The sequence below is a fragment of the Pristis pectinata genome, chromosome 29 (genome assembly GCF_009764475.1).
Source record: "Pristis pectinata isolate sPriPec2 chromosome 29, sPriPec2.1.pri, whole genome shotgun sequence".
In the NCBI taxonomy this organism is placed as follows: Eukaryota; Metazoa; Chordata; class Chondrichthyes; order Rhinopristiformes; family Pristidae; genus Pristis; species Pristis pectinata.
This window is the reverse complement of record NC_067433.1, coordinates 2,230,148-2,253,063: the sequence shown is the minus strand read 5'-3', so window position 1 is coordinate 2,253,063 and position 22,916 is coordinate 2,230,148. Positions and strand designations below refer to the sequence as shown.

The 22,916-nt window shown below is 46.5% G+C and overlaps 2 protein-coding genes across 5 annotated transcripts in view; both read right to left on the bottom strand.

Moving 5' to 3' along the window:
• slc39a14 (solute carrier family 39 member 14) overlaps positions 1 to 3,697 on the bottom strand; it is a 40,119-nt gene extending 36,422 nt beyond the window's left edge. The window contains exon 1 of one of the 3 annotated variants that reach the window (XM_052041271.1): positions 3,637 to 3,697. The gene's annotated coding sequence lies outside the window, so the exon portion shown is untranslated. Of the gene's footprint in view, positions 1 to 3,273; positions 3,414 to 3,636 lie in introns of those variants that run through there. The other 2 variants (XM_052041269.1, XM_052041268.1) reach the window with 2 other exon arrangements.
• Positions 3,698 to 8,084: 4,387 nt separating this feature from the next.
• The window catches only part of piwil2 (piwi-like RNA-mediated gene silencing 2), a 71,323-nt gene continuing 56,491 nt past the window's right edge, over positions 8,085 to 22,916 (bottom strand). For both annotated transcript variants that reach the window (XM_052041266.1, XM_052041267.1), the window contains exons 19-23: positions 22,566 to 22,654; positions 20,067 to 20,172; positions 18,835 to 19,091; positions 17,319 to 17,426; positions 8,085 to 15,589 (exon numbers count right to left, since the gene is read on the bottom strand). In XM_052041266.1, coding sequence (XP_051897226.1) covers positions 15,433 to 15,589; positions 17,319 to 17,426; positions 18,835 to 19,091; positions 20,067 to 20,172; positions 22,566 to 22,654 — 717 coding nt within the window. In that variant the 3' untranslated portion in view covers positions 8,085 to 15,432. The remainder of the gene's footprint in view (positions 15,590 to 17,318; positions 17,427 to 18,834; positions 19,092 to 20,066; positions 20,173 to 22,565; positions 22,655 to 22,916) is intronic.

Below are 22,916 nucleotides of genomic sequence, written 5' to 3'. Positions count from 1 at the left end.
AGACCAGTCCCCACCGGTACCGTATCCCAGTGTTATACAGTGACAGACCCGTCCCCACCGGTACTGTACCCCGGTGTTATACAGCGACAGACCCATCCCCACCGGTACTGTATCCCAGTGTTATACAGTGACAGACCCGTCCCCACCGGTACTGTACCCTGGTGTTATACAGCGACAGACCAGTCCCCACCGGTACCGTATCCCAGTGTTATACAGTGACAGACCCGTCCCCACCGGTACTGTACCCTGGTGTCATACAGCAACAGACCAGTCCCCACCGGTACCGTATCCCAGTGTTATACAGTGACAGACCCGTCCCCACCGCTACCGTACCCCCGTGTTATACAGCGACAGACCCGTCCCCACCGGTAATGTACCCCGGTGTTATACAGTGATGACCCGTCCCCACTGGTACAGTACCCCAGTGTTATACAGCGACAGACCAGTCCCCACCGGTACCGTATCCCAGTGTTATACAGTGACAGACCCGTCCCCACCGGTACTGTACCCTGGTGTTATACAGCGACAGACCAGTCCCCACCGGTACCGTATCCCAGTGTTATACAGTGACAGACCCGTCCCCACCGCTACCGTACCCCCGTGTTATACAGCGACAGACCCGTCCCCACCGGTAATGTACCCCGGTGTTATACAGCGACAGACCCATCCCCACCGGTACTGTACCCTGGTGTTATACGGTGATGACCCGTCCCCACCGGTACTGTACCCCAGGGTTGTACAGTAACAGACCCATCCCCACCAGCACTGTACCCTGGTGTTATACAGTGACAGACCTGTCCCCATCAGTACTGTACCCCAGTGTTATACAGTGACAGACCCATCTCTATCAGTACTGTACTCGTGTTATATAGCGACAGACCCATCCCCACCGGTACTGTACCCTAGTGTTATACAGCGACAGACTCATCCCCACCAGTACTGTACCCCAGTGTAATACAATGACAGACTTGTCCCCACCAGCACTGTATCCCAGTATTATACAGTAACTGACCCATTGCCACGAGTACTGTACCCACATTATACAGTGACAGATCCGTCCCCCCAGTACGGTACCCCAGTGTTCACAGAGACAGACCCGTCCCCACCGGTACTGTGCCTCGGTGTTATGCAGCGACAGACCCGTCCCCACCGGTACTGTGCCCCAGTGTTATACAGCGACAGACCCATCCCCACTAGTACTGTACCCCAGTGTTATACAGCGACAGACCCATCCCCACTAGCACTGTACCCCGGCATTATACAGCGACAGACCCATCCCCACTAGAACTGTACCCCAGTGTTATACAGCGACAGACCCATCCCCACTAGCACTGTACCCCGGCATTATACAGCGACAGACCCATCCCTACCAGTACCAGGGCTGCTGACGTGTGGGAGTATCCTTGGAGATGGAGGCTATTGAGGCTGCCAGGAGTGGCTCACATCAGGCTCTCTGTACGGCGACAGAGGTCTGTTAAACAGACAAGTGCCAAGCGAAGTGTGGAAACCTGGACTGTAGCCACAAGATAACAGCAGGTCAAGGCGATGCTGGCACCACTGACTCTCAGTATCCTTGGAAAGAGAAAGTCAACAGGACCTGGCATCAGCCCAGGGTCCACTGAACAGGCTGAGAGAAACACAAGGTGGTGATTGCAGGCGCAGCCTGGGTCAGATATAGAGTGAAGCTCCCTCGACAAGGCATCAAAAATCAAACACCGCAGATGTTGGAAATCTGAAACCAAACCTGAAAACGCTGGAAACTCTCCACAGATCGGGCAGCGTCTCTGGAGAGAGAAACAGACTAAATGTTTCAGGTTGGACGGCTTTTATCAGGGAGCTTTGTGAGCTCTGTGAGCTCTGAAGGAGGTTGTCTGACCAGAACTGTTAACGGTTTCTCTCTCCACAGATACTGCCCAGCCTGTTGAATGTTTGCTGTGTTCTCCGTTTTATTTCAAAGCTTTCTCTACACCATCCTATCAACCTCTCCCAGGGCAGGGACGGCATGGATTAGATACAGAGCAAAGCTCCTTCTACACCGTCCCATCACACATGCCCAACATAAGAACTGCATGGGTTAGACACAGAGTGAAACGCCCTTTACACAGTCCCATCACAAAACTCCCAGGACTAGACACAGAATGAAGCTCCCCCTACATCATCCGGTCACACACTCCCAGGGTACGGGTTTGACAGAGTGAAGCTCCGTCTGAAAGAGGGGGGTGAACAGCCAGAGGTCACAGTCCACGTGGGTATTAACGACATTGGTGAGAAGAGATGAGGTCCTACAAAAGGAATTTAGTGAGATACGCAGAAGGTTAAAAAGCAGGAACTCCAGGGTTGTAATCCCAGGACTACTCCCTGTGCCACGTGCTAGCGAGTGTAGGAATAGTAAAATAGGACAGATGAATGTGTTACTAAAGAGCTGATGCAGAAGGGACGACTTCAGGTAATGTATCGATGGGATCTCTTCTGGGAGAGGAGTGACCTGTACAAGAGGGCAGGATGCTCCTGAACTGGAGGGGGACCAATATCCTTGATGGCAGTGTAATGTTGTTCCCCTATTCAAGAAGGGGCTGTAGGGACAAGTCAGTGAGCCTTACCTCAATGGCACAGGAATCAGTGGAAAAGCAAATTCCACAGGATAGGAATTATGTTCACTTGGAAAGGCAGAGACTGATTCAGGGAGTCAGCTCGGTGAGGCTCCCTCCGCACCGTCCCGTCACACACTCCCGGGGTCACACACCCAGGGCCGGGTGGGGGTACCGGGGGAAGGTCCCGTCACACACCCAGGGCCGGGTGGGGGTACCGGGGGAAGGTCCCGTCACACACCCAGGGCCGGGTGGGGGTACCGGGGGAAGGTCCCGTCACACACCCAGGGCCGGGTGGGGGTACCGGGGGAAGGTCCCGTCACACACCCAGGGCCGGGTGGGGGTACCGGGGGAAGGTCCCGTCACACACCCAGGGCCGGGTGGGGGTACCGGGGGAAGGTCCCGTCACACACCCAGGGCCGGGTGGGGGTACCGGGGGAAGGTCCCGTCACACACCCAGGGCCGGGTGGGGGTACCGGGGGAAGGTCCCGTCACACACCCAGGGCCGGGTGGGGGTACCGGGGGAAGGTCCCGTCACACACCCAGGGCCGGGTGGGGTACCGGGGGTGCCTGCGCCCAGGCGCCGACATCAGCGACACGTTTACATCCCCCGGCCTCCGCCCGGCCCGGCCTCTCCCCCCGCGGGCTCTGTCTCCCACGTGGCCGGCCGCCCTCCCGCACCTACCCCGGGGCGGCCGCCCTCCCGCAGGGCTGGGGGCTGCTGCGGCTGGAGGAAGCACCTGACCTTGCGGGCGCTCCGGCTCCGGGTCTCCGCTGCCGCCAACGATGGGTCGCTGACAGGGTATGTAACCTGCGCTGCGTCGGCCGACCAATCGCAGCGCGCCTCGAGGCCCCGCCTCTTAAAGTGACAGTCCACCCTCGGGGACAGGACCCTCTGGGACTCGCTGCTCCATCCCTGCAAGCTGGACACCCCAACCACGGGAAAACCGGTGCAGCAAACACCCCCAGATCAACGTCACTTTCAGGGACAGCACGATCAGCCCCAATCCCATCAATAAAATCCTATCTGCATTCCCACCATACTGACCTTGCAGCGGTATCTGCCTGCGATGCACTTTCACTGCCAAAGATCCCAAAGCAAACAGGAGACGCCACGTCAGCCGGCCTCAAGCTAGTTCAAAAACAGAGGTTTTCAGGTGAGGTTTAAAGGAGGAAAGGCGAGATGGAGCTGAAGGAAGGGAACGCCACCTCTGACAGCGGTGATTTAATGTGGAGGCGGTTGAGAAACTTGAATTGGAGGATCACAGATACCCCAGAGGGTGGAGGAGATTACAGAGACAGAAAGAGGGCGACCTTTTTTATTTCAAAAATAAGCATTATTTATAAACATAAATACAAGAAATACAGAGAAAAACTGCACGGCTGTCTTTATATTCATAGTGTCGCTCAGTCCATTGGGGGGGGGGGGGGGGAGAGAAGAGAGGAAATTCTACGTTACTGTCCAGCCTGTGACAACAGGCACAATGTAATGGGATTGATTCTTGCCTGTCCTCTGATACAGCCTAGTACAGCGGTTGGGTCTTAACATTGGTATAATATTTGCACATTCTGTGTGCAGAGCAGCATTGCCACTCACATGGCTTCCTGGGCTGATACAGACTTCAAATGTTTTAGAGGCTTCTACAGAAGGCTTAGACCAGGGAAGGGAGATCTCATTGAAACCGACCAGATAGTGATAGAGTAGACGTGGAGAGGTTGTTTCCATCAGCAGGAGAATCCAGGATCCAAGGGCACAGCCTCAGAATAAAGGGAGGTCCCTTTAAAATTGAGATGAGGAGGAATTTCTTCAGCCAGAGTGTGGTGAATCTGTGGAATTCGTTGCCACAAGTCTAGGTGTATTTGAAGCAGAGATTGATAAGATTGGTAAGGGGGTTAAGGGGAAAAGGTGGGAGAATGGGGTTTTAAAAAAATCAGCCACGACTGAATGACAGAGCAGACTCAATGGGCTGAATGGCCTAATTCTGCTTCCATATGTTATGGTCTTATGGATTTGAACACAAGGATAGCATAATGTAGGCACTGAAAAACACTGATGCCGGAAACCTGGAGCAACAATCTGCTAGAGGAGCTCAGCCCACCACCAATGCTGCTCGACCCACTGAGTTCCTCCAGCAGATCGTTTGCTGCCCCAGATGTCCAGCGTCTGCAGCCTCCTGTGACCTTGTTGGACCACGGCCACACTTCCAATTGTATGGATGACCAGTGTGGGTTTGTTGAAGACAAGCACAGAAAAAACAGGTTGAACAACAGAAACAAGGTCAAGCTGGATTTACTATCCACACACACAGTGCCAAACACACCAACCCATCCAGTACCCACATCAAGTCAACAATTTCTTTCCCCTGCTTATCTAATCTCCAAAATTTTCAAATCATTATCTCCACCACCATCTCCTTCATTGGCAGCTTTCTCTCTGAGACAGTTGTTCATGCTCTCTCACATTTAAACTTGTTCCTGCTGCCAAACCAGCAAACAGCAGGAAACAGTCTTATTGCTCCGATGTTTTAATGGTCCCAACCCCACTGTCCACAGCTGCACTGTTTTCTGGTCCCTGACCCACACTGGGGCTGGGATGGTGGTCTGGTAGAAAGGGTGGGGAGTTTAATGTTAAAGCAGAGTGCACCTCTAACAGGAGGATCCAGCCTGGAGAATGGAGGGAGCTCTGTACCACTCCCTCTACATCACTTGTCAGTGAGATTCAGAAGAAGGAGCAGCCACGTTTACCTGCTTTACTGGTTCAATATTCAGCAGGATGATCTGGTCACCATTGCATTGCTGTTAGTGCCGTCAATTTGGCTGCCATGTCTTCTACACTGTGCTGTAAAAAGTCAGTAACTGTCTGGGGAAGCATTGAGCAATGTCTGATCATCTCATTCAAGTGTGGCTTTCCAAAGAGAGTTGGAGAAATATTCAGTGGCGTAAAAGTTACAGGGATTCAGAGCATTGAATACAGGAGTTGGGATGTTATGTTGCAGTTGTACAAGACATAGGTGAGGCTGCGCTCGGGAACATTGTGGTCAGTTTTGGTCACTGTGTTATAGGAAAGACATCAGTAAACTGGAAGGAATGCAGCGATGATTTAGGAGAATGTTGCCAGGACTCGAGGGCCTGAGCCAGAGGGAGAGGTTGGGCAGGCTAGGACTTTATTCCTTGAAACATAGGAGACAGAGCGGTGACCTTATAGAGGTGTGTAAAATCATAAGGGGCATAGATAGGGTGAATGCACAATCTTTTTCCCAGGGTAGGGGAGTCTAAAACTAGAGGGGGTAGGTTTAAGGTGAGAGGGGAAAGATTTAGAAAGGGACCAGAGGGGCAAATTCTTCATGCAGAGGGTTGAGAGTATCTGGAACAAGCTGCCAGAGGTGGTTGAGGCAGGTACAATAACAACATTTAAGAGACATTTGGACATGGATAGGAAAGGTTTAGAGGGATATGCAGCAAGCACATGCAAATAGGACTAGCTTGGATAAGCATCTTGGTTGGGCTGAAGGGCCTGTACGACTCTATATAAGACCAACACAAAGAGCTATCACAACTTCGATGAGCTGATTAGCTTTTTTTCTGTTCTGTAATGATTTGAAACACAGAAGTTTTCTTTCTGAAAAGACCACAGGCTGTTCCCTCTCCAATGTTCTCAGAGGGATGGGAGTCCAAACACTGCACAGCCTCCAACAGCCAACTGACTGGGGTTTTTATAAAGGCTCAGCCCTGGTGCACATCTTTAACTTTGTACACCTGCTGTGACCGAGTCTGTGCCTCTGTTGTAACATTCCTTCCTCCGAAGATAAATTACTCCAGTCCCACTCCTGCCAGTTCCAGAAATCAGAGACTGGAGCAGGGGCTGCAACGGGCTTGCAAAGCAGCCCAGGACTTGTGTCTGTGCTGGGATAAAGATTAAATAAGGAGCGGGCTGACAAAGGCAAACTGCCCTCTCTGGCAACTGAAAAAACCTGCAGATGTTGGAAATCTGAAATAAAATAGAAAATGCTGGAAACACTCAGTGGGCCAGGCAGCATCTGTGGAGAGAGAAACAGAGTTAATGTTTCAGGTCTGAGACCATTTGTCATAACTTTTTTTACTTTCCCAATAAATGGATTAAGAACTTTACTCCTGGGATTTGAGTCAGGTTTGTGCACGTTCAGTACATGACTGGTTGGGGCTGGAATCTCACTAACACCTGTGGTTTTACCAACCCAAGCCACATAAGTGTATTTTTCAGTTTTAAGTTAATCAAACTACATCATCCTCCTCAGACATCATGCCACTCCCCACACCCACCCATTACTTGTCTGGCACCACAGAGCACAACACACACCCTGGGTGGGGAAGTCAACGGTCATCCATGTCCATCCAGTGCTCAGTAGCACCATCACAGACCAAGTCTTAGGAGTTAATAACACATCATGTAACTATGTTCAATTCTGCTGAAACAGGTCTTTGCAATGAGATCAGAGCTTTGACGAGAAATGAAGTGCTGTTTAAAGAAAGTGCTCCATTCTTCCTTTACACAGCAGTGCGAGCCCACCGAGACTTGGGAGCGGGAGTCACGGAAACGAGAAAAGCGTGGTGGGTAGGTGAGGTGGAGTCAGAGGTCCAATGGACAAGTGCGGAGCTTGGGGTTAACTAAACTTTAAGAGATAAACAGATAACATGCAGTGTTCAGAGTCTCGTTTAATCTCAAAAAACAGACAGAAAACAAAATGGGTAACTTAAGGACCCAAAAATACAACAAACATTATTACAATATTCCTCAGTTGGCAGGTGCTCAGTATGACAATATCTCTGCAAGCTTAGCATATTTAATTTCTAACTTTTCCTTGTTCTGATAAAAGGTCATGCCTTAAGTGTGAACTGGTTTTTCCTCTCTCCACAGACGCTGCTCGACCTGCTGAGCACTTCTACTGTTCTCCGCTTTTACTTCGTAGGAGCACGAGCATTTTGTGACTGAGGAGCTGACAGGACAAAAAACCCAGGAGAGAAGGGACAGAAGTGAGCAAAGTACAGTCAGCTTGCCTGGGAAGAGCAGGTTTAGTGAATTACAGACGTGGAAAGACTGGGCCAGGACCTTCAGTGACTTCAGATCTTCACCATCAGAAGCTACCAGACTGTCTCCGGCATCTTTGATTAATCAACACTCCATAAGGATGGTAGATGGTGAATAGGCGACTACAAATCTAGCAATCCCACGAAAATTGGACACTGGGATCTAAGACTCACGCAGGGAAGGGAGATACCTACTGAGGACAGGGCACTAAATGGTGCAGCTTTTGCAGAGGGTGCAGTAGATTTAAAAAGGTGGGGTAAGCACTTTACAAGGCCAGCTGATATATAGTCCAACAGGTCTAGTGAGACAGGGTAAATGGGCTGAGAAGCAGATCTCTGGAAAGAATGAGCTATCCACATTTCCAGCAACCCAAATTTATTCCCCCCTTCTCCTCCTTCCCCCCCCCCCCAAGCATCACAATTTTACCCACTTCAAATTTACATCCAATTTTGTGTTGTTTTACCATCCTGAAAGCTTTCAATGTACTCCATGGCAGTGTTATCAAAAGCCCTGACAGCCAAGTAGAGCAGCTGATGTTAAGCCAAAAACCTGCTTGAAAAGGAGCTTCTTAAAGGGGAGAGGAGCAGTAGGAACTGTAAATGAGATGCTGGTAGATCATCAGGTTAGTGAGGACAGGAGCGACATCCATGGCTCTGATAGCTGCTAGATCAGTAGATACTCTGGAGACCCACTGAATAATTAAACGGACAGGTTTTAAATTCCACACTTTAATCAGGCTGTGAATGGATGTCACTCTGTGACTCAGAAGGCCCAGCAAAGTCCTTTAACCTGTCACTTCCTACAGAACTTGAAAGGTTTTATCAAGATGGGAAGTGAAAAAAAATGCAGCTACTGGAAACTTGAAAGAAAAGCAGAAAAGCACATTTCAGGGTGAAGAACCTTCTGTTCTGATGATTCCTTTCCACAGATGCTGTGCGCTTCCAGAATTTTCTCCCATGTAGGTTTGATTTACTCCCTCAGAGTCCAGTAATTTGAACTGCTGAGACATGTAATCAGGTCTGTCAAATGTCACAATGGGGGCAACATTTATCTTCTATTTACCGAGCCAGCCTTCGAGGTCCTGCTCCAAAATCAGTCAAAGGAAGGGTGGTGTGCTTGCAGTGCATCTCTTGCTCATCTTTGCAGATGGGAACTCCACTCTCTTCTACCCGCACTGCACACCCCTAAGATCTAGAGCCCTTCCCCGGAACACTGACCAGCCAAGAGGACGTGTATAAAGCACACTGCTGTGACCACAAGGTGAACAGCGTTCTCAGAGAACTTCGTCCAACTATCTTTAAGACTGAGGAAGTTGGTATCATGGACTTTTTGGTCAGCTTCAGTTGCTGTGGCAAGTAGTTTTCTGAAGAAGAACTTTAGAACAAACCATTGTGCAACTGAATAAAGTCAGCTACATTTAGCCAATTTGCTTTCCTAAAGAACATTTAAAATAAAAACCAGCTGGTTCCTTAATGACAATTCAATAGTTTTATGGTCACCTTTAACAAGAGCAGTTTATCTGCAGATCAGTTACTAGTTAGCTTGGGCACCAAGCTTTGAGGAAGAGAGAGAAAGGTTCTCTGCTCTTCCACCATAAAGAATATCCTAAAGCAGTTACTCCTGCAACACACAAGGTATTACCCTCAAGCTGCTCCTGTCATGGAGCCCATGGACAAGTCACAGGAAGACTTCACACAGCTGGACTCCAGCTCCAGAACCAAAACACCAGTGATCAACTTGTGACACAAGATGGAAATGGTCACAGGGAATGACAGTAGCAGACCTAAAGCAATCTGCTGAATAGCACAACACAGTCAGCCTGCTGATGGCAGTAGTTCCCAGAGAGTAAGCCTTTCACAAGGCTCTGTCTGAAACAGTCAGCGACTTACCTCAATTCTATGGAATTGATGAAGAATAGGTTTAAATCTAATGGCAAAAAAACTGCCAGGAGAAGAGGAACAATATTTTATTTATGCAACAAATTTATTTTTCCTCAAACTCGCTCTCTGAAAGGATGGTGGAAACAGATTCAACAGTAACTTTCAAAGGGGAATTAGATAAATCAATCCAAAACAGAACCAGTTGCATGGCTGGAAAGAATAGAACTGAATAACTTTCTCAGAAGAGTCTGCAAGCATACGATGGGCTGAATAGCCTGATGCAGTGTGCAATTCCAGCTGATAGGTAAACGCAAGCTGACCTGTGATGATCTTTCCAACTTAAAATTGATGTCAATTGTACAGCAAAGTTAAGGTTTAGATGCTGAAGGAATTGGTAGGCAAACCCTTCTAAACATTGAACAATGCCACGTGTATTGACAGAAAGGGAAAAGAGGAACTTCCTCGTGTGCAAGAATGCAGCACTTACCACAGTATTTAAGCAGTTGGAGCATCAAAAAACAAATCAAACTAAACACAATCCACTAAAAATATAAAGTGGTGTAAACTAGGAACATACAACTATTTTGTAATTAAATCAGTAATTTAAACTAGTTAAATCAATTGGTTTAAAACTAGTAAATTAATTAACCAAATTTTAGTTAATTAGATATCAAAACAAGGTTAGACTGAGATGCCATAGAAGAGACCGAGGAAATCACCAGTTCAAGCCACTGTAAGCCCAGCAAGTTAAAGGAACACCAACTTGAGTTGTACTAGAGTTCAGCAGACATTGGGAGCCATCAGGGGGATGAGAGTCACTGGATGTGGGGGAGCTATAACCATAAAAAGGGAGAAAAGATCTAGCTCAGAAAATCAAATTAGTATGGGTGAAATTCAAGCTAGATAACAAGGGGTAGAAGACTGCTGGGTGAGCAACAGCCCCCCTGTCTCCAAAATATCAATAGTGTTGGTCACAAGCTAGAGGGGAGAGAGAGAAAGGAGAGAAGGTAGTGCCAGGGGCCAGTTTATGCAGCAGTGGGGGAACATGCTTGAATCTGCTATTGATAATGTGATAACATTTTGAAAATCAAAACCTGCTTGGGTAGGACTAGTATAGTTGAAGGGCAAATAATGTTTGAAAACATTAAAGGCTTTTTGAAATGTAATTAGTTATGGGAAAAGCAGATTTTCAGAAGGTATAAAAGTGCAGAGATACAAAATTAGATTGCACCAAATTTGGGATCAATAGACTGGGGACATGGTTCAATGGACAGAAAACAGTCAGAATACATGGGTCCTTTTTAGGTTGGAACTGTTTAAAGTCTTTTTTTTTAAAAAAGGTGAAATGTCAGAAGGTTCCCTGTGAACAAAGTGAACATACAAGTACAGCTAGAAAATAGGAAGTAAAGTTGTGTGGTGGTCTTTGTACTCCAGTCCTCTCGACTGAAGACGAGTTAGGAAATCTTGCTATTACTGTACAGGGCTTAAAGGCCACACCTGGAGCCTTCCATACATTTCTGGTCTCCTTATCTAATGGAAGGTACAAATGCCTTAGGGGTGCAACGAAAATTTGCTAGGTCAATTTCTGGGCTGAGGGGATTGTTCTGTGAAGTACAATCCCCTTAGCCCAGAAATTGAGATTTTAGTAAAATAGCCCAACAATCTCTTGTTTAAATGTATGATAATGTGGTCTCATTGAAAGATGGAATAGACTTAAGGGACAACAGTAGATGCTGAGCAGCTTCCCCGACGCAAGAGGTTACAGGTCCGAAACATTGTCTCAGGATGTCTGGCCACTTGGGACTAAGCTGAGAAATTTCTTTATTCAGCAGCTTCTAAATATATGAAATTCTTTGCTCTGGATAACAATGGGTGTCCAGTCCTCAAGAGTATCCATATCAGAGGTAGATTATTAACTGAAAGTCAAAGGAAACAGGCAGAGAGTGGAGCAGAGCCCAAGAATCAGATAAAGTAGTACAAACAGAGGGCTTGTGGGGATGAATTAACTGCTCCCATTTTGTTTGTTCTTATTTAAGCAATAGCTCTACCACTGGCAGAGTTACTGCCCGGCAGCACCAGCCACCAAGGTTCACTCCTGACCTCCAGTGATGTCTGTGTGGAGTTTGCACATTCTCCCAGTGACTGGTTTCCTCCCAAAAGATGTGTGTCAATAGATTAATTGGCCATTGTAACCTGCCCCTGGTAAGTAGGGAGTGGTAGAATCTGGGGGAAACTGATGGCAACATGCAGAGTAAAACAGAATTAATGTAAATGGATGCTTAGTCTTGGCAGACTCAGTGGACTGAAGGGGCAGTTTCCATGCTGTACAACTCTTAATGTCCAGCCACTGACCTGGCTGGGTCATTGTGAAGCTCTGCACCACCAGGCTGCCCCTGATCAGGCATGAAGACAATTCCCTGGGTTTTCTGTGGGTGCAGAGCCTAGTTTCCTTTTAGCTTGCTTCCCAGATAAGTTGGCTCCCAGATGGCCTTCCTGGAGTTGAAACAATCTTTAATTGCAGAGTTCGCAGTCTGGGACAAGACCAAGGTAGATCCTCAGATCCAGCCACATTTCCCAGCGAGGTCTGGAGCAGGAAGGTTGTAAGCAGCTGCTGGGATCTGTCCGATTCTGCTGCAAGTTCCTCAGACGACGGGAATGGCTGGGTAATTGTGACCAGGGGAGCTTCCAGTTTTTCTATTCTGGCATAAACTTGTTGGTGAGAATTTGGTTTTCCCTCAGAGGATTCCTAATTCTTCGCCCAGATTCTTTGGCATTAAGTATGGCAAGGATAAACAAGGAGAGCCAGAGAGCATCAGCTGATAGGAAGCATTCTGTGGTATAATCTCTGCCCAATATCCAGGGGTGGGCCAGCATGACATACAGTAGGTGGATTAATCTCTATTCCAACCACACTACAACTGCACACAGGTCCTCCCCAGCTTACAAACACCCAACTTATGTACAGCCTGTACACAAGCATGAGCATTTGGGAGACCAGTGGGATGGATTTATGGGTTACAGGCATCTTCTGCTGTGTGGGAACTCTGTTCATAACCACATTTCTGACTTGTGAATTGTTCCGGTTACCAACAGCTCACAAGAATGGAGCCCTGCCGTAATGTGGGAAAGACCTGTACTTTAAAATGCTTTGCATTGACACTACCTGCAATGCAGTTGCAATCTAAAAACCTGGAGGCGGTGTTTAATTAAATGGTAGCAATGTAGTGGGAGGAGAATGACAAAGTTTGGGTGTTTACACTTCAGGGTTACTGACTGCATCTTTGCATTATTACAAAGCACTCAGTGAAATCTCACTCTTCCTGGACCATTCAGGAACCACGCGCTGTCCCAAACACAGATCAGGTAATGCACAACACAAGGTACATCTTTACTGCTGGGTCTAAATCCAACAGCACTATGGGAACACCTTCACTAGAAGGACTGCAGTGGTTTAAGGTGGCAACTAGGGATGGGCATTAAATGCTGGCCTTGCCACAGAAGCTGTGGGGGGGGGGGGGGGTGAAGAAAAGTCTTATATAAACTATCTGAATAAGGGAGGACATTTGATTGAAGTAACCCCTAGCCAAGGACACTGGACAGTTAGCTGCACAATGCTCACACCCATATATTACACAACACAATCATGCCACAGCTTATTAACACATCAGCAACCATCTGGGCTCAGGTTTGCAAGTGAGGCATTTACAGGATTAAACTTTCAAATGAAAATTTTGCAATTTTTTTTGAAATTTGCTTCAGAAATGAAATTAACTTAGGATAAATACTGAACAAAGCAGCAGCACCATGGGAAAGCAGTCACAACTGTAAACCAACAGTTCCAGTAAGGCAGAAACATTTTAGTGGGGTCAGCAAAGTGCTAAGATGTTTCTTTTATCCATTTGAGCTTGGTTACAGTCACTTTGCTCTCAACTACTTCAGGAGGAGGAGGATTTGCGATTGGATGGACACAGGTTGGCAATGAGGAAATGAGAGTTCTTGAGCAGCAAATGCAGGACAATATTTAATACTGTGGTGAGATTAGAGTCGCTAAGAGGGAAAATATTTTTTCCTGTTGGTGGAAGTCAAATTGGCCTTCACTAATATAGGAATAGGACATTTAAGAACTGGAAAATCCTTTATTTTATGTGGATCAGATTCCAGCAAACATCCCCTGTAAACTGTTTCTGCGACTTATTAATTTTCCTCACTTCTGAGGATTTTGGATGTGTGGATCAGGCTGACTCCAATCCACAGAAGTTCCTGAGTGAGAGCTGACCCTGGTTCTGATAGGGGTGGGTATGATACAAGGGTTAGGGAGACCTCTGGACTAGGAGTACTGAAGAGGAATTTTGCATTTCTCATCCCTCCTCAAATGGTCTGAATTTGTTTTCTGCCTCTTCCTGAGGTCAGAAGACCAATGAATGCCCAGAGTCTCAATGAGAGTACATCATAGTTGTGTGGGATCTAGTCGATGGACGAGTGGGTTCTTTCTTGCATCTTACTGCAGAAACACTCAGCTAAACAGGTAGCAGATGTAAAGGCAAAGACTGTCCTGAAATATTAACTGTTTCTCTCTGCAGACATTGCCAGACTCGAACATAGTGACTGGTTTCTGTTTCCATTCCAGACGTTTGTCTCCAGACCATTCAGCTTGGAAAGCGTGCACAATACTTGCCGGGAACAGAGTAAATGAATGCTACAAATATGCAACAGAAAACTTAAAAGCCTGGACCGAATTGAGCATCAGTGAGTGCAGTGAGGCATTTTGAGGAATGGAGAGTTTGAGAGTGAAGTATGAGACACATTGGTACTTTCTGATCTATGCAGAACAGACAGGAATAAAAGTGGCCAATACTCCAAGTCCCAATGCTGATCTCAACCTGATCAAGGTATGGAGGCAGTGGTGGGGTGGATTGAGCAGTCACAACTGAAAATGAAACACTCAGCTAAACTAGTGTTAAGCCATTCTTACATCCAGAATTAACTCATTCTTACCTCCCGCAGGTCAGGCTGGGAGGGGGGCTAGGAGTGCGTACAGCCAATGAGCTTGTTCACTGCTCTGTGAGATCACATCACACTCTTGATGCTGCTCTGGGTAAACTAAATGCTGGAGTCCCCCATCCCCTGCACTCCCTCCTCCCCTCAAAATAGTGCCAGGGAGGTCAGTTAAAAATTTCAAAACCAGAGATTGACAGATTTGTTAGACAAGGAGTTGAGGAATTATGGAACCAAGATGGGTGGAGAATAAAGATATAGATAAGGCACAATCTAATTAAACAGCCCAACAGGCTTGAAAGCCTGAACAGTCAAATGTCATTGATATGCTCCTTGGTCTTGTGGGACTCAATTTATATCCTGTCTAACAAGGTGAAGATGTGGGGGGTCCTGGAGGCTGCAGTCAGAGGAATCGGTTCAGAAACTGAAGGTAGTTCAAAGTGGAAAATTTCTCAGGATAAACTGGGCACTCACTGTGGTTTCCGCCTCTTCTGCAGCAGAACCTTGCGCCTGTCCTTCCGAATAAATCAGAGTTTTGGCATATTTGAAGAACATGGCAACTTCTGCCTGAGCCACACTTTTGAGCTTTAAAGTCCAGCCCGTTGCTTGGGAGCACCCATTTTAACTGCCAACACTTATCCTGAGTAAACAGGCAGATTCAGACCAGCCATTGTGTTTGTTTCCTCATTAGCTCGTTCCATCATTTCCTTCCAACCATGTGTTACTCAGGACACAAAAATCGCTTCAAATCAAAATTACTTCTGCAGCCAAAATAAGCAAAACAAGGTTTGGGGCAGAAAATAATCCCCTTTCCACCCTGAGCAGGGGTCCCATCCCCATTGCTCCCTGCGATGGGCCACTGTCCCAGAGGTTTCCTGTTTGCATCAAGTATTGTCTGATGGCTTCACAGGTAAAATAGTAGCTCAGAGAGCAGGGCAGATGGCTCCTGGTGCAGGGACTGGCCGCACAGGAAGGCCAGCTTATGAGCGTACTTGCAGGGCGCTGGCACACGGATCGTGCCCGACCAGTTCCAGTACAGGTGGCACAGCTTGAAGGTGAGCCTGCAACACAAAGAAACAGGTGGCAGGGTTCCACTGGGATAAATGGATGATTGAGCTGACTGCTCGCAGCAAGCAGTCCTGGTACCAAAGGCTCTTAGAGTCACAGAGATGTACAGCACCAAAACAGACCCAGCAGCCCAACTCATCCATGCTGACCAAAGTGCCTTCTTGCTTTCCTGTGTTTGGCCCACATCCCTCTAAACCTTTCCTATCCATGAACTTGTCCAAGTGTCTTTTAAACATTGTAATGGTACCCAGCTCTGCCACTTCCTGTGTAATGATTTACCCATGGGATGTGGGTATTGTCAACAAGGTCAGGGTTTACGGCCCACAAAGTGCCCTTGAGAAGGTGGTAGTGAGTTGCCTATTTCAATCGCTGGGTACTGAAGAGATTACCACAATTACAATTAAGGACTTGCAGATTTGATCCCATCACAATGAAAAAAAAAATTGTGATATGATTCCAAGGCAAGATGTTTTGAACCGTGGATGGGAGTTTAGAGGTGATGGTATCCCAGTTTCTCTGGCCCTTCTAGCTACTGTGGCATGCATCACATCCTGAACATTTCCCAAAGCGTTCCACAATCAATGAATTAGTTTTGAAGTGTAATCACTGGGGCAGTGTGAGAAACACAACAGCAAACTTCACAAACCATTAAAGATGTTAATTGAAGGGTAAATATTAACGAGATGCTGGGGAAAACCCTGCTACACGAATAGCAATGTGGGATTTTTTTCTTTTAAAATCCACCTGAGAGCATGGCTGGGGCTTCAATCTGCACAACAGTGCCTCTAACAGTGCTGCAGTCCCCATGTGTTGGCCTGTATTATGTGTCCACATCTCTAGAACCCATAACCTCCAAACAAAAACGTTGAGCTATAACTGCATGAGACCACTGGCTGGAACTTGGGTCAGTGGAGGATTTGGGGGTTAGAGGGTGGTAAATAAATTTAACAGTAATATTGCTTCTCATTTCCTCCCCTCAGCTGATATGGTTACATTGCAGAGACTATAACCCACAAAGCACGTGAAAGTACAGCATAACTACATGATTTAGGATTTACATGCAAATTCAATATTTGATGTACAAATCATTAGGTTTGTTCAATTTATATTCGGTTCTTACATAGAACAGAAGAGCAGAGGAACAGGCCCTCTGGCCCATGATGTCTGTGTCAACCACGATGCCAAATTAAACTAATCCCTTCAGCCTGCACGTGATCCATATCCCTCCATTTAGTTCTTGTTTATCTGAACTCTGCATAAATCCTATTAAAATTCTTATGACTTGCACCTTGCCAACAAAACATTACTACCTAATGAGACTTTGATTTCCTTTCTCTCCCCCCCACCCCCATCATAACTCCAGATGCGTTTACTTGTTGTTCCATGTAAACATGTCGTGCTTTAATTGTACCTTCCTGCCAGCGAGAGCGTTGGAGCACTTCAATTCTGCATTTACCAGCACCCTGATCAGAAAATCCTATGGCTCGACCAGCCCTGCTTCCTGCTCTCTGTTACAGAGAGACAGGATTCACAAATTTCAACTGGCATCTGAATTTGTACAGTTGATATACATATCTATCAACCATTTGGTAAATAATGCAGTTAAACTTTCCCTGCATCAAAAGATTGCTCAATGTTGACTCTCTAGATGACAACACACTATAATGTGTAAAAATATAAAGCTCATTTAATTTGAACTTTGTCCACCATCTCCCAGCTTACCTCTGAATGTGGTCAGGGTTGAGGTTCAGAGTGTTGAATACACAGATATAACGCGTGGGCATCCCACAACCCCATCGAACAGTGTGTGCCAGCAGGAAGAATTCAGTCCTTCAAAACAGAAAAAGCACAAGGAATATCAAGCTGATGTTTAAGGTCTGTGCACAGTGGGCAGCAGAGAATGTGGTCAGGCATTCAGCAGTTGCTGGACATCCAGCTAAGGAATCCTTAGGCTGGAGACAAGAGGCAAGACTTCTATATTTAATGCACCATCTAGAAGTCCCTGGTGTGGCCAACACATATTGTTCTACATCTGCATTGATTGGTTCAATATAAATCGAACAGGTGGCACAGTGCTATTATAGCCATGTACTCCCACCACCAGAGACCTGGGTTCAATCCTGACCTTCGGCACTGTCTGTGTGGAGTATGCATGTACTCCCCAGGACGACATGGGATTCCCCCCCCCAACCCCCTCCGGTGTTCCAGCTTCCTCCCACATGGGAGGATAGGTTAATTGCCCCTAGTGTGTAGGTGAGGGGTAGAATCTGGAGGATTTGGGAGAACCAAAGGACTAATACAAGACTGTGCAAATGGGTGGCTGATGGCCAGTGTAGCTTTGATGGACTGAAGGGCCTGTGTCTATGCTGCATCTCTCTGACTCGATAATTCTGTGCTTTGATGGCAATGGATAAATCCAGATCCAGGATGTGGTTTGAACTGGCCAAGTTTTCATGCAAACCAACAGAATCCTGCAATGTTCAAGGCACAAAAAACAGTTCCATTGCCTCAATACTTCAGTGGGATGACCCAGATTCAGCAGCTGTTGGGAGAGTACTGCTTCTTTTCACAGGCCTGCTCTTACCTCTTGCATTGTGGACTATTGTGCAGTTTTGGCCACCTATTATGGGAAAGAGGTTATTAAACTAGAAAGAATGCAGAAGAGATTTACCAGCATGTTGCCTGGACTTGGGGGCCTGAGTTACAAGGAGAGGTTGTGTAGACTCCTGTAGGAGATGGAGGGGTGACGATAGAGGTATACAGATCATGAGGGGTATAGACAGGGTGAAAGCACAGTCTTTTTCCCCCAGGGAGGGGGTGCTAAAAACAAGAGGGCATAGGTTTAAGATCAGAGGTGAGAGATTTAAAAGGGACATCAGGGGCAGCTTCTTCATGCAAAGGACGGTGCTTATTTGGAATGAGCTGCCAGAAATAGTGGTTGAGGCGGGCATATTAGCAATGTTTAAAAGCCATCTACATAAGGACATGGACAGGAGAGGTTTAGAGGGCTCTGGATCAATTGCAGGCAGGTGGGACTAGCTCTCTGGGCGACAGAGTCAGCATGGACCAGTTGGGCCAAAGGGACTGTTTCCCTGCTACAAGACTATGACTGTCCATTACTGGGAAAACCAAGGGCTAGGAGAGTGAGAGCCAAAAGGCTCCATCGAGACGGCCTTTGCACTATGAAGACCACAGGAGAGTGGTTCTATGAACCAAAGTTCAAAGAACTGAAGCTCACCATTCCTTGCTAGTGATAGTGTGATCGAGCACAGTACCGGGAGGTGGAACCTCCAATCTCCCTGACTCGGTTTTTGCATACAAGTTGGTGCCAATCCTCTTCTGTACCACGATCACCATCATCTTGGGGTGGTAGTCACTGAACACCTCAAAGCACTTCAGGAACTGCGGAATCTCGTAATCTGTCACCGTGCTTAACAAGCCATCGGATACTCCGTCCCGGTACACAGCAATCTTATCCGGCAGGCAGTGGTTTATCTGCACACACAGATATACTGTTGAAGTTAAAGCTGCTCAGCATCTTTAACTGATGCCTGGACAGTGAGGACTGACACACACTGTGTGTGGTGAAGGCCATGGACTGATGTGCTGTCACCCACTGAGCCAGGCATCTCTCTACCAATCATGGACAGTGCTCGAGCTGTGTGTGCGAGTGTGCATGGACATGAAAGTGAGTTAGTTAGGGTGGGGGGTAGAGAAAACAAGACAAAGCAACCAAGCCAGAGTGAAAGGAAAAATAAAACCAGAGGGAACAAAAGATAACACATCCAGATTAAAGGTGGTGAAACAAAAATTATACATTCTGAGCATCAATGTTCCCAAGCTCAACTTATACCAGTTACGTGTCCCCTGATGCCAATCCTTTCCTTTGAGAGGTGTACTTTCACTCAGGATTGAGGGCTTCTGTCTCACAGCTCAACTGACACCAGGGTTCAATCCTGACCTCCAGTGTTGTCCACATGGAATCTGCACACCCCTCCCGTGACCCTGTGGGTTTCTTTCCCCTGGGTGCTCTGGTTTCCTCCCATATCACAAAGACCTAGGTTAACTGGCCACTGTGAATTACCCCTAGTGCGTGGGTGAGTGGTGGTGATTCATATGAATGTGGGGAGAATCACATAAAATGGGATGAGTGTTAATGGTTCTGTGAAGGTCAGCATGGATTCAATGGGCTGAAGGGCCTATTTCCAGGCTGTACAATTCCATGACTCCAGCATAAGCACATTAACCAACTGATGTTCAATGCTGATGAAATGAAAATAAATGGAATTCTAACAACGATAAAGCTCTGCACAGTGAGAAAGCCAAAGCATTCCACTGAAAGCAGACAGACACGAGGTAGATGAGTGAATTGGACCAACTTTCTTCCATTGTCATTACATGTGAGAAAATTTCTCCTACAGCACTGTGTCAAACACATTCTACTCATTTGCTTGAAGTACAAATTATTACCTCATAATACTTCTTCAAGGATGCCACCATACAGATCTTTAAGCCATCGATGATTTCCTGTTTGGGCATCTGAAACACCACCCTCGAAAACCACTTGGTCATTGCCCTGGGAGCAGGAACAGGTCAGATGCAATCAATTCATAATCTAGATTCAATCAGCACCACACATGAGCAGTTATAGTGTACATTAGGACAGAGGCTAATTACTCGATAAGCAGTCAGATATCTGGACAATTGGTCAGCCCATGACTATTGAACAAGTTCAAATCCCACCACAACAGCAGAGATTAAAATTCAAGTAATGAATTTGCAGTGAAAGACCAGCATCAGTGATGGTGATCATGTAACTGTTGAATTGTCACAAAACTCACCCACCCCAGACATCTCTTCTCCCGCCTCCCATCAGGCAAAAGATACAAAAGCCTAAAAGCACATACCACCAGGCTCAAGGACAGCTTCTATCCCGCTGTTATAAGACTCTTGAACAGTCCTCTTGTACAATAAGATGGACTCTTAACCTCACAAGCTACCTCATTATGACCTTGCACCTTATTGTCTACCTGCACTGCACTTTCTCTGTAACACTTTATTCTGCATTGTTATTGTTTTCCTTGTTCTACCTCATTACACTGTTGCAATGAGACGATCTGTATGGATGGCATGCAAAACCTTGGTACATGTGACAATAACAACCCAATTTTTCAGATTTCTAGCATCACTTTCTGGCAATTTAGAAGATAATTATTTTGCTTCCCCTTTAGATGTTCTCTTGAAACAGACCCAAGATCTGTCACAGGAAGAGATTACCAGGTGCACAGGAGGAAAAGATTAGAAGATGTGCTGAAAGCCTCCTTGAAGAAACATAACGTTCTTTGACTCTGACCACTCAACGTGGAGAGGGCACATTCAGGACAGTATTGAGAACCACATCCATGTATTGGTGGTGCACAGAAGCCACCTTGTACGGTGTAGAAAGAACAAACTGCCTCACCAACCATCCACCTGCCTGATCAGCCACCTCCTGCCACAGTGATGGAAGTGTTCAATTCTCACATTGGCTTCAGCCACCTCATAACCCAAAAAACTGAGTGGAGTTAAGCCATCCTTGATCCTGAGGAACTGCCCAAGATGACGACAGGTCTTCCAAATTAACATTTTGTTCCCTTACTTGTCCCTTTAAATCACCCTCTTTCATCTTGTATCATCCCGTTTATCATTTAATCTCTCCTGACATTTACCCAAGTACACTTCACTTTCATTTGCATCTCTGCATCTTCAAAACTATTCACGCCCAATACCTTGACTCTAATGAAAGGTTCTGACATCGAGAAATCTCTATTGTTCTTTCTAGCATTTTACTTCTTGCATTTTTAGCATTTTTCTATCATCAAATTTTTTGCATTGTTTTTTTATTTTACAAAATATTGTTGCTGTTCAGTAATAGCAAGGAAGTCAAATCAGGAATGCTGATGTACAGGAATGCTGATTATCCAAACATCACGTAACAAGCTAAGGACACCCTGGTAAGACCATACCTAGAATACTGTGTACAGGTCTGGTCTCCCTATCTAAGGATTTACTTGAGATTAAAGGGAGTGCAGCAAAGGTTCACCAGATTCATTCCTGGGATTGGATGGGGCTCAAGGGGCACCCTTGTCTGCGAGGAGCGATTAACTAGATTTATAAGCTCTAGGGTTTAGAAGAACTAGAAATGACATCATTAAGACTTAGAGAATTCTTAGGTGCTTGACAAGGTAGATGAGAGGATGACAATATAGAACCAGGGCCACAGTCTTAAGACACGAAACTGGGTCATTCAAGACAGAAAAACAGATGAAATTTCTTCACACAGAAGCAAATGTTTGGAATTCTCCACCCAAGCAGGTCGTGGAGGTTCAGTCACCAAGTACATTCAGGACAGCGACTGAGCGTCCACAACCCGCTTGGGTAGAGAATTAATCTTTGGATGTGGATGGAATCAAGGAATAAGAGGGTGAGGGAGGATTCAGTGAAAGATCAGCCACGACCTCACTGAATGGCAGAGCTGAATCATCTCCTCCTGCTTCTATTTTGTAAATTAATCATTAAACTGTCCCAGCAGCAGATTGCTGCCTGAAGATCAGAAAGCGATAAAGGAAAGAGGAGACAGAGACACATAAGTACACAGAAGGAATTCCGCACAGGCTTGAGTTCACAATTGAGAGCACAGACACAGTGGGATGGGAATGGGGTGAAACCGAGAGACAGGCATATCAACAGGGGAAAAAGGGGGGGAGTGTAGGGGGAGACAAAGATACCGAGGGGTATAGCCTGCTGCTGGGTGAGAAGAGAGACTATATTTAACTCTGGACTCTTCTTTCCCTGACTGTGGGGCCACAGAATCAGAGCATTTAAAGTGATCCAGTCAGAGCAGATTATAGAATGTGTCCTCAAGATGATGAACTGCTTCAGTAATTGCAGTGAAGATCTCACAGGAAATAAAATGGCAGGAGTACTTACTTATTTAAGCTGGCAACAAATCCAACAACAGACTGCTTCCCCCTCACAGGATCATGGTACACATCAACTCCTATCACCATCAGCTGCTTCTAAAATGGGGCAGATACAGAGATAAGACAGTCAGTATGGCTCTCTGTTACACACCAGACTTGGACAACATGGCGAGTGACTAACAGGAGAGAGGGAGGGCTATCGTTCGAGATTTCTTTTATTTATCCAATTTCAACCAGTTGTCTAATATGATTAACGAATTGAAGTTACCCAACCTCCAACCTAAAGACTCCACCTCACGTTTAAGGTCACGAGTCCAAGACACACACCAGAGATTTGAGCACACAATCTCAGCTGAGA